Source organism: Herpailurus yagouaroundi, unplaced genomic scaffold, assembly GCF_014898765.1.
Source record: "Herpailurus yagouaroundi ecotype Mexico unplaced genomic scaffold, PumYag 197, whole genome shotgun sequence".
Classification (NCBI taxonomy): domain Eukaryota; kingdom Metazoa; phylum Chordata; class Mammalia; order Carnivora; family Felidae; genus Herpailurus; species Herpailurus yagouaroundi.
The window spans coordinates 13,494,221-13,511,755 of NW_024412428.1; the positions used below are offsets into that span (position 1 = coordinate 13,494,221).

The 17,535-nt window shown below is 35.1% G+C and overlaps 1 protein-coding gene across 11 annotated transcripts in view; it reads left to right on the top strand.

The window, feature by feature from the left end:
• Positions 1-17,535, top strand: part of NBEA (neurobeachin) — a 689,863-nt gene that overhangs the window by 195,962 nt on the left and 476,366 nt on the right. For all 11 annotated transcript variants that reach the window (XM_040448178.1, XM_040448180.1, XM_040448182.1 and 8 more), the window contains 5 exons: positions 8,739-8,820; positions 9,737-9,860; positions 10,691-10,883; positions 12,667-13,683; positions 15,440-15,657. In XM_040448178.1, coding sequence (XP_040304112.1) covers positions 8,739-8,820; positions 9,737-9,860; positions 10,691-10,883; positions 12,667-13,683; positions 15,440-15,657 — 1,634 coding nt within the window. The remainder of the gene's footprint in view (positions 1-8,738; positions 8,821-9,736; positions 9,861-10,690; positions 10,884-12,666; positions 13,684-15,439; positions 15,658-17,535) is intronic.

Below are 17,535 nucleotides of genomic sequence, written 5' to 3' on the forward strand. Positions count from 1 at the left end.
AGTGTTTCTCATACAAACCACACCTATTATGTATTATATATTAGGTCTTTCCCTCCCTCCGCCTCTGCTAATTCTTTCTATCTCTGTCTCCTTTGAAACTACCAACATTAACCTAGAGTTGATAGTGAGGTAAATTATAGGTAAAAATTATTTGTGAAAGCAGTATCTGGAAGGAGCAGTAGATTTTATCATCTCAATTCACAAATCCTTTTTTCATCATTTCTACCACGTAGCCATATAGCTTGAGCTCCGTATTTTCTATGAAACACACACACTACCTCCCAAAGTAGCTGTTTTTATTTTTAAGGACCAGTAAAATATGAGTAATAATCCCCGTGTTAACCTTAAAACCTTAATTCTACTCTCCTACACCTGGTCTTTGGTGGCCCTAGTTCTTTTCTCTAGTACAAGGATTAGCAAACTTACTAATACCTGTCTGTGTGGCTAGGCGCCAAGGCTAGTTTTTCTGTCTTTAAATGGTTGAAAGTAAGCAAAAGAAAAATAAAATATGGCATATAAAAATGATATGAAATTAAGTGTCAGTGTCCATAAATACTTTTGTTGGAACAACCCCTGTGCTCATTCCTGTACATACTACTGGTGGTTGCTTTTGCGTCACAGCAGCAGAGTTGAGTAGGTGCAACAGAGAATGTTTGTCATGTTCTCATCACACTTTGCATGCTGCTCTGTTGCACTACAGATCACGGCATGTGGTGACTTGATAGTGTTTTACGTATCACAGGTATTTTAAGTCTAGCTTTTTGTTTAATACCAGTGCATAACCGTCATGTCAGAATAAGAAAAGTGGACTTCAGGTCTCACACGTCTAAAATACAGTGGAGTGTGAATTATTTTGTTACAGATTTAGGTGGCAAAGCATTTTATCTGTTACACAAGGACACTGTTATACATTGATGCTAATAGATTAAACACTTGTAATAACATCCTTCACTCAGAAAAATAGTAGGCAGAAAATAAAAAAATATCATCATTGCAGATTTCTCCACAAGAGTAAAAAAATGAAGTGAGAGACATTGAGGGCAAATGCTAAAATTCTTAATGGAATTGTACTACAATTTTAAATTCATATGGAACAAATTTAGACTCCTCTAATAACTGCATTTGTTTCATCTAAGCCACAGTATATCTCAATTCTAGTTTTGGGTGGCCCACAAGTAGAGGATAGTTTTTACATTTTTAAATGACCAGAATAAAAGAAGAATATTTTGTGATGTATAATTTTATGAAATTCAAATTTCATATTTGTAAATAAAGTTTTATTGGAAGGTAGTCACGTTGATTCACTTAGTCTATGAGTGATTTCAAACCATAATGACAAGGTTGAGTTGTGACAGACCATATGACCCACAAATCCTAAAATAGTTTTCGATCTACCTTTCTGTAAAAATTTTGCTACAAAGATAAAATTCTCTCTCTGCTGTAACAGACAAATATCTCTCCACTCTTTTGTCATTTTTATTAAAAAGTACATTTTAATCTGATATCAGAATTAATATGCATTCATTATAGAATTTTGGAAAATACAGAAAAACACCAAAAAAATTTACTTCTGGTGTCTCCATCAGTACTGAATTATATATATAAAGTTTTTTGTCAGCTCACATACACATACAGACACACATACAAAAAACTCATGAAATATCATCCTTCCCATAGCTTTGGGTTCTCCTTTTTGCACTTAACAACATACTGCAAATATTTTTATTATAAAATGTTCATCATAGTTGGGAGGGCAAAGTTTTCTGGTAAAGGGCCAGATGCTAGATATTTATAGGCTTTGTGGTAGTCTTAGTTTGTCTAGACTGCTGTAACAGAATACCACAGACCAGGTGGCTTATAAACAACGGAAATTTGTATCTCACGGTTTGGGAGGCTGGCAAGTCCAATATCCAGGCACTGGCGGATTTGCTGTTTGGTGAGGACTCACTTCATGGTTTATAAACCATCTTTTCACTGTGTCCTCCCATGGCAGTAGTGTCAAGGGAGTTCTTAGATTTCTTTTATAAAGGGTCATAGTCTGACCTTCATGAGGGTTCCCAAGCCCTAAAAGGGCTTCTAAAAGGCTCCACACCTCTTAATACCATGACACCGGGGATTGGTTTGCAAGATGAGAATTAGTGGGGACACAAACATTCAGTCTCTAGCAGCAGGCCTTATGGTGTCTGTGGGACTACTCAGCTCTGCAGTTGTGGCTCAGAAGCAGTTGTAGACACTGTGAGACAAATGGGTGCGCTGGCCAATAAAACTGTATTGTATCTGTTTTATTTTATATCTGTATACAAAAGCAGATGGTATCCTGGATAGTATTTTGGCCTCAGGTCTGTAACATTACTTTCAGCTGTTTTATTTCATCTTTTTTTTCCGTTTTATCTTATCATCATTAAATTTAAGAGTAAATTAAAAAACTCCTTTGACTGCTCTGTTTCTTTCATTTTTAAGCCTAATATTACAACTTTGTGTTATTCATTCATCTAATTACATGATTTGTAAATGCTTATCGTCCAGAACACTGGGTATTACCGTAGTGTTTTTTTTTTTTTAGTATTGCTCCAATATTTGACCTACAAAACTGAATAAGCATTAATAATAGAAAAGCCTACCATATACAAATCATCTTGATTCTGATATTATATTTCCCTAATAATAGTAACTGTTTTGGAGGGTGTATTTCCTGTGACAGTCACTTTGGTGTAAGTACTTTTCGTACATTATCTCAGAGTCTTACAACAACCCTATGAAACTAGATTTTTTTGTTGTTGTTGCCTTTTTAAACAAACAGAATCACAAGTTAAACAATTTTTTTTTCTGTGTCTCACCATTAATAATAAATGGTCATAAGATAGGCAGATTCCATAATGTATGTGCATAAGGTAAAAAATGTCAGAATCTACCTTTGGTGGACAACATGAAAGTCCTCTGAATCAAAACTGTGCTACAATATCATATTAGAGCTCTTTCTATTTGCGTTTCTATCTTGGTTTTTTTAGACTAATCCTTCTCTGGCTGATGATGTCTATACATGTTTTTTAAATCATTTTTTGCCTACATGAATTTCTAACCCTCTGCTTGTTTTAACCAATTAGTGTCAAGAGTAGAGTGTCTTTGTAGTTAGTGAAACCTTATATTAAAATAAGAATGTAGCATAATAATATATTATGTTGAATTTGAAAAATCATTAGGTACTTAACCTTAAAGTAAGAACATATGTATTTCTATTAGTTTTCTTGAAAAGTGGCTCAATAGCAAATGCAGCAGTATTTTTACCTACCATCTATACTCATATGCACTCTCTTAGTATCCAGATTTTAGTCTCTAATGATATTCTACAGTAAAAAAGCCAAGTTGTTGCTGATTCCGTGTCTTAGGTGGAGAAAGTATGGATAAGTTTAGATCTTCTGATATTGGATATTGGATGTTGCAGATAAAGGAACTAACTTACAAAGTCTCTGACCAATTTGGCTGTAATATATGCTTTTAAAGTAGAATAATAATCATGGTTAATTGGAAAGATGGACTAAGTTAATTATACTCTAAAAAAGGAAAACTTAAGTATACAAAAAGTCAAAAAAGAAAGGTGGTTATGATATGATTGGGTTGCACTGTTGATCCCATAAAAAAGTAGAAGGGGTCTTAGCATAAGCTTTAGTACCACTATCAAGCCATATTATGTTATTAGACTGCAGGATGGTCGAGGACTAATTCTAGATTACCAAAGGTAAAAGATTGCACCATTTTGGAAGGTAGCATCAGGTCACAGAAAATTAAAACTCATGTGATAGGTTTGAACTTAATTCTCATTAACACAGTAAGTGAAATTTAACTGTAACTGGAAAACTCAGCCTCAAAACCTGAAGCTTGAGTTCGATTATCCTTGTGAGTAAGCATCGAACAGGGCCTACATCCCTGGCAAGAATGATTTGGTTGATAATCTTCAGTTTGAAAGCTCTTTTACCTTCATTTCCATTTTGGTTTGGGGAAATTAGCTTAACCCCAAACAATGTATCAAAATCAATATCACTACCACTGTAGGAAAGTATAAAATGAAGCACAGAAATAATCAAGAACTATGTGAAGCCTATGATCTTGGTAATGATATTTTAGCTTATGAGGTTTTTTTAAAGTTTTTGGAAGGCCAGTTAAGATAAGGACTATGTCACTGTCATCTTTAAAATTCTAAATCTGGGGCACCTGGGTGGCTCAGTTGGTTAACTGTCACACTTTGGCTCAGGTCATGATACAGTTCACGAGTTCGAGCCTCACTCACATCGGGCTCTCTGCTGTCAGCACAGAGCCCACTTCAAATCCTCTGTCCCCCTCTCTCTCTGCTCCCCCCCTGCTTGTGCTCACTTTCTCTCTCTCTCAAAAAATAAATAAATAAACTTAAAAAAACAAAGAAATCTCTCTTTTAAAAAAATTCTAAGTCTGGTAATGCCTATAATAGAATAAATAACAAATATTAAAGGACAAAGTAACTAAGACCTTTTGGCAGGATATAGCAGATACCATTGTATAAAAGATGTAAAGATCTATCTCAGTTATTCTGAAAATTTTTAAAAATTATTAAGGAAATATCCCTGTCTCTTAGTTTTCTGAGGTGAATTTATTCTTATAGGTCCTATGCTAAGAAGTAGGCTTTAGTGAACTCCTCTTTGAAATAACTCAAAATTATTTTTATATGAATACTTTCTGAGAATTACATTATTTGCAAAATTTGTATCTTAAGTTGATTTGCTTTATTTTTGCTTTTTTATCCCATCTCTAAATTATGGATAATTATATTTTCTTAATACTTGTTAGGATTCTCAAACATACTTAAAAATATAATTTGTTAGATTTTAAAATATGTCTTGTAAGCACAAAACTAGATTGTTCTGTTTGATATAGATCTTAACAACACTATCTGATTATTTACTGTATTAAGTATTGGGATATTAATTTTACCTCATAGGTTTGGGTTTACTATTTCTCTTTAAATATTGTTCCTGTAATTCAGTTAAATATTAATGTAGACAGAGGCAGCCAAGTGTGGGAACTTCTCATCTGAAGAGCTCAATGTCTTACAGAAATAATGAACTGATTTTTTTTTTTTAGTTTCAAGTTTTTATTTAAATTCCATTTAATTGACATACAGTGTAATACTAGTTTCAAGAGTAGAATTTAGTGATTCATGCACCCAGTGCTCATCACAAGTTTTGTTTTGTTTAAAAATTTTTTTTTTCAATGTTTATTTATTTTTGGGACAGAGAGAGATAGAGCATGAACGGGGGAGGGGCAGAGAGAGAGGGAGACACAGAATCGGAAACAGGCTCCAGGCTTTGAGCCATCAGCCCAGAGCCTGACGCGGGGCTCGAACTCACGGACTGCGAGATCGTGACCTGGCTGAAGTCGGACGCTCAACCGACTGTGCCACCCAGGCGCCCCTGTTTTATTTTGTTTAAATAAAAATGTGTATATATGTATTTTGGTTACTTTATCTTTTTCTGTTAGGGTATAACAGTTTCTGAACACAAAATTTTTACAAGGTGGTAGCATGCTTAAAACTTATAAAAATGAAACCCTTTTCTCAAAATTATAGACTCTCATAGGTGGACAGTATGTTAAATATCTTGTTCAAATATTCTTTTCACAGATAAAGAAACTAAGTGAAAAAAGTAATACAGCTTGTTCAAATTATAAAGATATGAAGATTCTCTGACCCCAGATACTTACAGTGGCAATTGGGTGTAATGGTGGGGTCAATAGTTTGCCATTTTAAGAAATAGCCTAGTACTACTTTTGTCTTAGAAATTGAGCCTACTATCTAAAATGATTTATACATGATGAAGCTGGGGAGTGAGTAGGTCAGAGAGGAAGCTTTAACAGCTCCTGCTTAAGCCTAAACTCTTTCTGTGGCCCATGAGTTGTGAGATAATTCCATTTATAAAATAGAATTTAAATGTATAATGCTAGGCTCAGATCTGTGTATCTAAATACATATTTATCAAGTTACTTCCATGCTTATAATTCATTATTGTTCCTCAGCCCTGTCCAAAGTGATTAGCCACTAGTCACAGGTGGCTATGGAATTCTTAAAATGTGGCTCTGAATTGAGATGTGCTCTAAGGCTTAATACATATTGGATTTCATGTCCGTATCTGGCTCTGAACCCTTCCTACAATTTTGGTTTTGTAGGGGCTGGGGTTAGCTTCCTATGCGTATCTGTAATCAATACAAGTCAAACTCTCATGGCCCATCTTGAGTCAAGTCCTTTCATTACAATGTTTATATCTATATTCATCTCTCCTTATTTATATCTCATTATTTCCCTCCCTCTTTTAAAAACTCATGTAGGTTCTTGGGGTGCCTGGGTGGCTCAGTTGGTTAAGCTTCTGACTTCAACTCAGGTCATATCGCATGGTTCGTGGGTTCGAGCTCTGCGTTGGGCTCTGTGCTGACAGCTCAGAGCCTGGAGTCTGCTTCAGATTTTTGTGTTTCCCACTCTTTTTTCTCCCCCACCCCCTGCCCCTTGTGTTCTGTCTATCAAAAATAAATAAACAATGGGGCGCCTGGGTGGCGCAGTCGGTTAAGCGTCCGACTTCAGCCAGGTCACGATCTCGCGGTCTGTGAGTTCGAGCCCCGTGTCAGGCTCCGGGCTGATGGCTCAGAGCCTGGAGCCTGTTAACGATTCTGTGTCTCCCTCTCTCTCTGCCCCTCCCCCATTCATGCTCTGTCTCTCTCTGTCCCCAAAAAAATAAATAAAAGTTGAAAAAAAAATTAAAAAAAAAAAATAAACATTAAAAAAAAGGAACATGTATTTATGCCTGTCTCGACAATTAATTGATTCTTGAAATAATAGTTCCACCTAGCATCTATGTTTCTCATTCTAACTATGTAGCAGAGTGTGGGTACATAAATGGTTCTTAATAAGTACATGCTGGGTTGAGTTTCTAAATACGTTTTTGTAATTAAACTCATACTTGAATATGTTATAGTTTTCAAAACACTTTCACATATAGAGCCTTCTTTGATCTTCCTAGCAAGTTTATTAGGTAGGCAAGACCATTATTATCCTCCTCGTTAGAAGATTAAATACAGACTTAAAAAGGACAATATAAAATTGTAGATTTTTTGGGATAAATATTATTTTCTTTGCAATGAGGTTTCTTATTTTTGGGGTGAGATGGTTTTAACTAATCTTCATCATGGAAGAGTGTGGCCTGATCTTTCCCAAGCTTGTCTACAGTTATTTTTAATCTGTTTGTAACCAGAATTTTAGGGATGTGTTCCACTGGGCTGTAGGGCCACACCAGGGCATTTTTGGGCAGACTGGTGTGAAAACTTCTTGTATGCATACAAAACCACTGAATGTTCTTTGGTATTTTCAAATTCCTAGGATTTCCAAAGAAATTTTTGTCCCATGTGTCTGCTCCATCTGATTAGTAGTGCATGTCTGTAGTGCAGTGTTCAGAAAATCCTGAGGCACTGTTCAGTTTCAACAACAAAGTGTTTGGTTTAAACACAATTATAGGCGTGAAGGAGAGAGGTTCTTAAACCCTGTATTTATCATTTTAGTAACAGTAGGTTAGTTTTAATTTCAAGGCAATACCTTTTTGATAAACATTCCTAACATACATAAATCAGTTTTCTATCTTTATCTCCTTTTTCTTCTTCTTTCTCATTTCTGAGCAGAAGGTCAGAAAAGTGCCTATACTGGATATCATGGTCTTTTTCTAATCAGAACGGATCATTTCTGGGTCGTAATTAATTCCCTTTCCCCATCCTCAACTTTCATAATAATGGCTAAGTACAACTAGGCTCTCAACTAACTTTCATGGTTTCTCCATAGATATTGTACCTTACTGTAGGCTGAACTGAACGTTTCATTCAGAACTTAGCATATTAATTTAAACAGGAAATTCAATCAGTAATATAAAATTATATTCTTATTAAGTATAGTCTCATTGGACTATACTCATGCAAGAATAGGTATACACAGGCTAAAGCCTAAAATACAGTGAACAGCCGTATGTCCATCATTTATATATAATTGAGTTATCCATTCTTAAATTTAACAAATGTTTGAATATTGGCAGTGTGTCAGGCATTGTGCTGATTGCTAGGAATATAACAGTGAAAAAGATGTGTAAGAATCCAACACTCATAGAGACTGCTAAATTTTAGTGGAAAAAATTAGAAAATGTTTTAGAATTCTGTTTTTTTCTTTATTTGGTTAATTTCTTGTCATTTTTTTGTTATTTGAAAAAATAAGTTTAAAGAAAAATTCATTAGTAAATGACAAAGAGCACATTTCTAATGAAGACTTTTCCTTTATCAAACTTCATTTTGAAGGTGAGACCCAGGCTCAGACATTATTTTTTTTATTGCCTTACTTTCTAAGTTTTTTAAAATTGATGACATAAGAGTCAAATGTTTATACACCATAAGGTTGCTAAGGATGTACAGTGTAAGGGTATTTCAAACAGAGTAATTCTTGGATTTCCTAATTAATCTTTCCTCCTGTCAATACTGGTTTGTTTTTGTCTTTATCCATAATAAACAAAATTTGAAAACTGAAGAATTAAAGAGTTTAGAAGTTTCAGAATGACTAGAGGACCCTTAGAAGAGAGTTTCATTTGATTTTGACAGAATTGACATTTTTTTCATTCTTTGTATATCTATATTTTTAAATTATGATTTAAATTATTTATTAAATGAAATTCAAATTCTTCATCTTTCAGATCTTGACAGAGCAAGTATGTACTCAAGTTGTACACAAACCACATCCAGAGCCAGATTCTACAGTGAAAATTCAGAATCCAAGTGAGCAAATAGCAATTAAAAAAAAAATATATATATATATATATATATATATATATATATATATATATATATATCCATCCCTGTGACTTATCTACTGTGTAACTGGAAGTATGTAATTCTTAATTCCTTTCACCTATTTTGTTTGCCCATCTCCCTGCCTCCCTCTCATTTGACAACCAGCAGTTCTCTAGTTCTGAGTATATTTGTGGGGTTTTTTGCTTGGTTTGTTTGTTTAGATTCCACATGTAAGTCAAATCATATGGTATTTGGCTTTCTCCCTCTAACTTATTTCTCTTAGCATAGTACTCTCTAGGTCCATGCATATTGTTGCAAAAGGCAAGATCTCATTTTACAACTAATACCCTAGTGTGTGTAAATACCACATCTTCTTTAGCTGTTTACCTGCCGATGGACACTTAGGTTGCGTCCATATCTTGGCTATTATAAATTATGTTGCACTGAACATAGAGGTGCATATATCTTTTAGATTTAGTTTTTTGTTTGCTTTGGGTCAATACCCAGTAGTGGAATTACTGACTCATAATGGTAATTCTATTTTTAATTGTTGAAGACCCTTCATACTGTTTTTCACAGTGGCTGCACCAAATTACATTCTTACCAACAGTGCAGGAGAGTTCCCTTTTCTCCACATCCTCACCAACACTTGTTATTTCTTCTTTTTATTTATTTTCTTTAGCTATCCAAATGGCAATTCTTTATGTTAATGCAGTAATGACATGATAACATGTGAAACTAAATCAAAACTTTTCCTAACCACCTTAATCATTGTGGTGTTTACCATAGTTCATAATACTTCTAACTCACATACCATAGGGCTAAGCTGAAAATGAGGAAAGGTTTTTGAGTGCAAGATATGCAGTTGTAAATCTTGACTTTTTTGTGTGCGTATTCACAGTGATTCTTAAGGTGGTGGCAACTTTGTTAAAAAACTCTACACCAAGTGCCGAACTGATGGAAGTTCGTCGTTTATTTTTATCTGACATGATAAAACTTTTCAGTAACAGTCGTGAAAATAGAAGGTAAGCAGTTTCAATACTATAACAAAGCTTTATTCCGTATTTTCTCTCCTTTATTTTTAGTCTCTTTCAAAAAGTTTTTCAAAACTTTCCCATATTGCTAAATACTTGTAATTCTCCGAAAAGGCATTTTATGTTTCTTTGATCTAATGTACGTTCATTATACTTACTTTTATATTTTTATTTGATCATGTGGGTATTATATTTTAATTGTGGATATGAGTACACGTATTTAAGATGCACCATTCCTTCTGGTGATACCTGTGTGTTGTAATTGTGTTGGAGTTGCTCATATTCATCTCTGCTTTTCTCAGTTTCTGTCCGATAACTGATTATTGTGGTGCATTTTTAAGTTAGTTAAGACATGGGGTACAGTCTAAGGCTGTGGGTGCTTCCTGAGTCTTCAACAAATATGTATTGAATGTCTGGTATGTATCAAGCACTGTGCTGCACACAGATTGTCTCCGTGTTCAGTCTTGGCACAATTTAATGGGGAAGATAACAAGAAAAGAGTGATTAATATGTAATGTATTAAGTGCGTTGTGAGTGCTACAGGTGATGAGGAAGTAGAGAAACGATAACTAAATCTGACTGGGAGAGTTAGGAAACCAATTTGAAATGATAATTTGGATTTTTCCAGGTAGAAAAATGGGAGAAAATCATTCCAGGTATAGAATATAGAATGTGCAGAATGACTGTGCATCTTGCTTTACCTAGGTCAGATCATATTTTCACTCTTTATCTAAATTTAAAAATAGTAAATTCTAATATAATTCAGGTATTTTTAATGAGGTGGGATTTTTTTTTGTTTGTTTGTTTTTTTAACCCACTAGATGCTTATTGCAGTGTTCAGTGTGGCAGGATTGGATGTTTTCTCTTGGCTATATCAATCCTAAAAATTCTGAGGAACAGAAGATTACCGAGATGGTCTACAATATCTTCCGGATTCTGTTGTATCATGCAATAAAATATGAATGGGGAGGATGGAGAGTCTGGGTTGATACACTCTCAATAGCTCATTCCAAGGTAAGGAGATGTAGCACTTTAGATCATCAGGGTTTCAGCTGTGGATTCAATGGCTATAAACACGCACCTGGTGCCATCTTGTGGGCATTTTACATTATGGCCGATTCCTTTATCTCCACTTTCTTTACTGGTTTTGGTTTTATTTTCTCTCTATTCTGTAACACTGTTAGAGCTTGAAATATTTTATAGATCATTTCATTGAAACCCCATGTTTATGAACCAGGGATTTGAGACCCCAGACGTAACCCCACATACGTTTTATAGCTCGAGTCTGAGCCAATAGTTCTTTTACCTTAAACATACCTACTGGTTCTTAAAAGAATATTTCATGAAATACATGCTGAAAAATACTTTCTGAAAAGTAATGAGAAATTGCCTTTATTTCCAAGTGAATCATGAATAAGGGTTTAAGTTTAGTGGCATTTTTAATTGCATTATCTTTCCTTTTTAATTCTAAGAATCTATATATCTGTATTTTAAATGTTACCTGATCTTTGGTGAGAGAAAGTAGTGAGTTAACATGCACATTTATGTACACATTAGATTCTGGAAAAATCAGAGTCAAGATTTCTCATTATGTGGTGTCCTAGAAAAAGCGTGGGTGTCAGAAGTTTGGCTTTTAATCCAGTCTGTGCCACAATTCAGTTTTGTGACTTCAGGAAATTTGTATAGTCCTTTTGTGCAGGGGTTAGAAAAATGTTCTTTTTAATGTTTTTTTTTAACCTGTACAGATAGTAAATATTTTAGGTCTTGGGGGCTGTACAGCCAGCCTCTGAAGCAGCTATTTAACTCTGCCATGTGGCGTGAAAATAGCCATAGGAAACGTGTAAAAAATGAACATGGCTGTGTTCTTGTATAACTTTACTTACTAAAACAGGTGATAAGCACGTTTGATTCATGGGCTATACTTAGCCAGCTTCCACTTTTAGGACTTGATTGCCTCTTCTGTAAATTAAAGGAATTTTTGTATCAACATAATCTCCAAAGGAAGATCCCTCTCAACCTAAAATCCTGTTGTCATTTAGGTCAATATCATATGTGCCTATAAGGAAAGATTTTGAATTTTATTATTTTCAATTTTAGAAGAGCTTTTATTTCTGTTAAAACTTACATTTTATAATGTATTGGCACCTTTTATCATTAACAAATTTTAAAATACTACTTGATAAGAAAAACATTTCATGTTTTATGAAAAAATATATTTCATAATTATTCTTAAACAAGCCATGTAAAGTAACCCATTAGTCTATATAAAGATAAATTTGTGATGTTTTAACAGTTTAAAAATGTACATATTTATAGATATGTGTGATTTTTAAAAATCTCAATTGGAAGTAGGCACACATGAATAATAGATGGTGAAAACTGATATGGTCATACTTTGGATATTATATATATTATTAGCCAATTTTCTGTGTTAGCTGAACTCAAATATGTAGGAATTCAACTGGCATATTAGGTTAGAGTAACATTGAAATACTCAACCTAAAAGAAAAGATTACTTCACTTAAAACTTTAATGTTGCTAGTTTACTTAACTGTTTTTGGACGTTGTATATATATAACACACACACACACACACACACACACGTATATAAAATAAGTCATATGTAACTATTTTCGACGATTACTTCCAATTACTTAATGAAACTTAAGAATAATATGTGCTACATTTGAAATCGTAATTTTGATACCATTTTCGCTATTAACATAACTTTACTTGTATTTTTTTCTCCTTGGTATGTATATGAAATGCCTTAATGTTTTCTTTGCTTATTCCTAAGGTCACTTACGAAGCACATAAAGAATACCTAGCCAAAATGTATGAAGAATATCAGAGACAAGAGGAGGAAAACATTAAAAAGGGAAAAAAAGGGAATGTGAGCACCATCTCTGGTCTTTCGTCACAGACAACAGGAGCGAAAGGTGGAATGGAAATCCGAGAGATGGAAGATCTCTCACAAAGCCAGAGCCCAGAAAGTGAGACAGATTACCCTGTCAGCACAGACACTAGAGACTTGCTCATGTCGACAAAAGTGTCAGATGGTATTCTTGGAAATTCAGATAGACCGGGAGGTGGTGTGCATGTGGAAGTGCATGATCTTTTGGTTGATATAAAAGCAGAGAAAGTAGAAGCCACCGAAGTAAAGCTTGATGATATGGATTTATCACCAGAGACGTTAGTAGGTGGAGAGAATGGTGCCCTTGTGGAGGTTGAATCTTTATTGGATAATGTATATAGTGCTGCTGTTGAGAAACTCCAGAACAATGTACATGGAAGTGTTGGTATCATTAAAAAAAATGAAGAAAAGGATAATGGTCCATTGATAACACTAGCAGATGAGAAGGATGAACTTCCGAATAGTAGTACGTCATTTCTCTTCGATAAAATACCTAAACAGGAGGAGAAACTTCTTCCTGAACTTTCTAGCAATCACATTATTCCAAATATTCAGGACACACAAGTACATCTTGGTGTTAGTGATGACCTTGGATTGCTTGCTCATATGACTGGTAGTGTAGACTTAAGTTGTACATCAAGTATCATAGAAGAAAAAGAGTTCAAAATCCATACAACATCTGATGGAATGAGCAGTATTTCTGAAAGAGACTTAGCGTCATCCTCTAAAGGGTTAGAGTATGCTGAAATGACTGCTACCACTCTGGAAACCGAGTCATCTGGTAGCAAAATTGTACCAAATATTGATGCAGGAAGTATAATTTCAGATACTGAGAGATCTGACGATGGCAAAGAATCAGGAAAGGAAATTCGAAAAATCCAGACCACTGCTACAACGCAAGTGAGTTATCCTACGTGAGTTCTAAAAATGCATTGGACAGATCCTGAGTTGTTAGCACTACGGCAGAGTAATTTCCGAACAGTTACATCATGTTTATACTTAACTATGGCATTATAGTTAACTTTGGGAATCACGTGTTATGGTAGTATATATACAAAAGAAATTTAAAATATCTGAATTATATTTCCAACTCCACCACATTGTGTCTGTGTGCCTTTGTTGGGCCTCTCTGGGCCTGAATTTCCTTATACAGTACAAGTGTTTGTACCAGATTAAAATATGACCTGGAAGGGCTCTACCCGTTCCCCTATTTTGTGACTCTGTGACTAAATTTACACATTTTGTACTCAAGATCCTCATTCTGAATACTTGATTAATTTTAACCTTTTAAGCTTCAGGCCCAACCCCGTTGTGTGGATTATAGCAAAGAGGACTTGGAGCCCAGATTGAACTGATAAATGAAATGAAAGGGAAGGGAAAAGGGAACTGTTATTTATCAAGTGCCTACTATGTTCCAGGCACTGTGCTATATGTTTTCAGATTTAATCCTCACAACCACCCTGTGAGGTAGGTAGTATGGCTGAGAAAATTTGGACTTATTAGCAGTGAAAATTTTCTTTACAACGATGTGGCTAGGAGTCGTCGTTATGAGAAAATTAAAGATTCTTAGGCCTAGTGGTGAGGAAGTGTTAGTGCTGCATTTCTGGCCTCACCAGAGTAAAGCTAAAAATAGATGATGTTTTCTGATATGAATTTTAATTGTGGAGCTTTGAGTTTTAAGACCACTTCCTTATTTTCCAGGCTAAATTACCTTATGATTAAGAATTGAAGAATACTTTTACCATTAGTGATTTGGGTTTTTGGTTGTTCTCTGGGTTTTCCACTCACTGTTTCATATCATCAAAGATAAAGTTAACATGTTTCCATTAGAATTGTATTATAAAGAGTAAACCATACCTTTCTGGTGTCTTTGTACTCTAATAACAATCCTTACATATTCCGTGTGGGGAAGAAACCACAACAAACAAACAAAACATGTATTCTGTGTGTGGGAAAGCTATTTTTATTTTTTCTCTGTTAACTGCCAGCCTCTATTTTTGTGGCGGTTGTACTACCATGGTAATTGGAAGGGAGTGGGGATATTGAGTTAGGTGAAGATTTAAATGAAAGGAAAGCATAGCGCGTTGTTTATTGAGCATAACAATCGCTAGGCTTGCCTGGTTTTCAGAGGTTGTAGGTATTTTTCTGGTTTTCTAACTTGTCAAATAAATGTACTATTTTTCGAAATTGAAGTATTGTGAGTAAAATAGACTTTTGAGTTAATTTCAGTCTGTTCAAGTAATATTTTTTAATCTTGTGTTTCTAAGTATAGTTAGTTGATGACATATATCCCGTATACTTCAATTTTAGTTATATGCTCACTTTTGTAAGGGACACATGTATCTAATATGAAGACTCCATAAACAAAGGTAAAGAGGACTTGGTTTTCAATGTGAACCCTGGTGTTAGACTTGAGGTATTTGATGTCCTTGCCTGGTTTTTGAAACAGAAAAATAAAAGTAATAATAGTAGCCTCTTCAGCTCAAAAAGGTTTCTGTCTATGGAATCGCCAGATGAATAATATGTGTAAAATAGATTAACCTGTCAAAGTTACATGCAGGAGCTCTCCTCACTCACTTGACTATACTTACTGTTTTCTTTTTGAAATCATGCATTTCTTTGGCAGTCTACAGAAGTTCACCTTTTCTTTCTCTAGGCTGTTCAGGGTCGGTCTATTACACAACAAGACAGAGACCTCCGAGTTGACCTAGGATTTCGAGGCATGCCAATGACTGAGGAACAGAGGCGCCAGTTCAGCCCAGGTCCACGCACCACAATGTTTCGTATTCCTGAGTTTAAATGGTCTCCAATGCACCAGCGACTTCTCACCGATTTACTGTTTGCATTAGAAACAGATGTACATGTTTGGAGGAGGTAGAAATATTTCTTTTCTTAAGACAACTTTCACTTAAGAAAATGACTATTTTAAATTACTGATCCATAATGAATTATATCATTGAAAATCTCACAAATTGAACTTATTAAAAATAATCCAACATGGGGCACCTGGGGGTGGCTCAGTTGGCTCAGTGTCCAACTCTTGATGTCAGCTCAGGTCATGATCTCCCGGTAGGATTCAGCCCCACAACATCAGGCTCCTTGCTTGCTGACAACGTAGGCCTCTCTCCGTCTGTCTCTCTCCCTCTCTTTGCCCCTTCCCCGCGTGCGCTCGCTTTCTCGCTCAAAATTAATAAACTTAAAAAATAACCTAACACTAAAACTTTGTATACAAACATGAGTATTTTCATAAAGGTAAGGTTATAAAGCCTAGGGCTCAAATAAACAGGTATCCAAGAACTTAGGACAATTAAAAAGTAAAATTTTGAAACCTGGCATTGCCTATTCTATGTATAAAAGGGATTTAACAACAACAAAAAGGTTAAATTTTGGTTCAAAGCTGCTTCCACATTTTTTGTTCTTTTTCTGTTAAAATTAATACCATATACTAACTTTATTCTGGGTAATAAAATTATAACATAGTGTTAAAATTTAAAATCACCTATGACATCTGTTTTTAGAGCCTTTGCCCTTGAAGTCGTTAGTATCAGTTCATATATAATCACCTAAAGAAAACAGTCTGCATAAATTAAATCATTACCCTGCTTCACTTTCAGTTGATTTTCTAATAGCAAATATTTGACAAATTAAGCAGTTACAAGAGTGCGTGCGCATAATTTAGGAAGTTCGTGGCTGGAACAGAGTACCCTACTGTCATTGACTTAAACAATCAATGGCATGATGTTCTCTGGACTCCAGGAGACTTCTCTGCTTCTCCTAATTTTCCTTCTAAGATTCAAGGTGGCTGATTCAGCTCCTAGTACCACTAAAGCATTGGAAACTTGCCCAGACTGGAAGGCAGGGTCTCTTCTTCTTCGTCCTTCATCGCCTTGTTCCTCCTCTCCCTTTTTTCCCTCTTCCCTTTCCTCTTTTTTCTTTTCCCCATTTTCTTCTCCTTCTCTATCGCTTCCTCTTCCTCCTCCTCCTCCTCCTCTGCTACTTTTTCCCTGTCACGCTCCTTACCCTCCTTTCTTCTTTTCTAAAAGAAGCCCTCAGGAAATCTTCCTCTCACCTCTCACATGCCAGAAGGCAATCACCAGCAAAAGGGAATGGGATTATAATGACTGGCCTATATAGAGCAATACTGGTTAGTAACCTCATAGCTGAGGTAAAGCCAACCTTTCCTGTACTTGATCTAGCTCAACAATAGAACAAAATCTAGGTTGTGTTAGCAGGGAAGAAGGAGTAACTATTATGGAGAAAAGTCGATGTCTGCTATAGAAAGCCTTTACTTCTAATTTTATTTGACCAGTTTGTCCTTAGTCTACTCATGTGATAGAAACAATGGTCTTTCCATTGTTAGTGTTGTTCTATGCTAAATTACCTGGGGATGATAAATAGGGAAACTGGAACACAGTGAAACACATTACTGTTAGCATGACATCAACGGAGATATATAGTGTAACTTCCTAATTATAAGATTGGTAGTCCTCAAATGAGTGGTACTCAACTTCCCTTCCTTTAACGTAAGATGGATACACAACATACACACAGATACCACATGTCTCTGTTTTCATGCGCTCTTGTAAAATTTCCCAAACAGAATTTTACTTAATTTTTTAAAAGCACTTATTTTTAGGATCAGGTCATACAGCTTGACATCTAAAAGATCGTAGATGATAGTTTACAATTCTGATGAGTGAGAATCATTGACTTAAAATCGATTATGGAATAACCTCTTTTTTCCCATTAGAA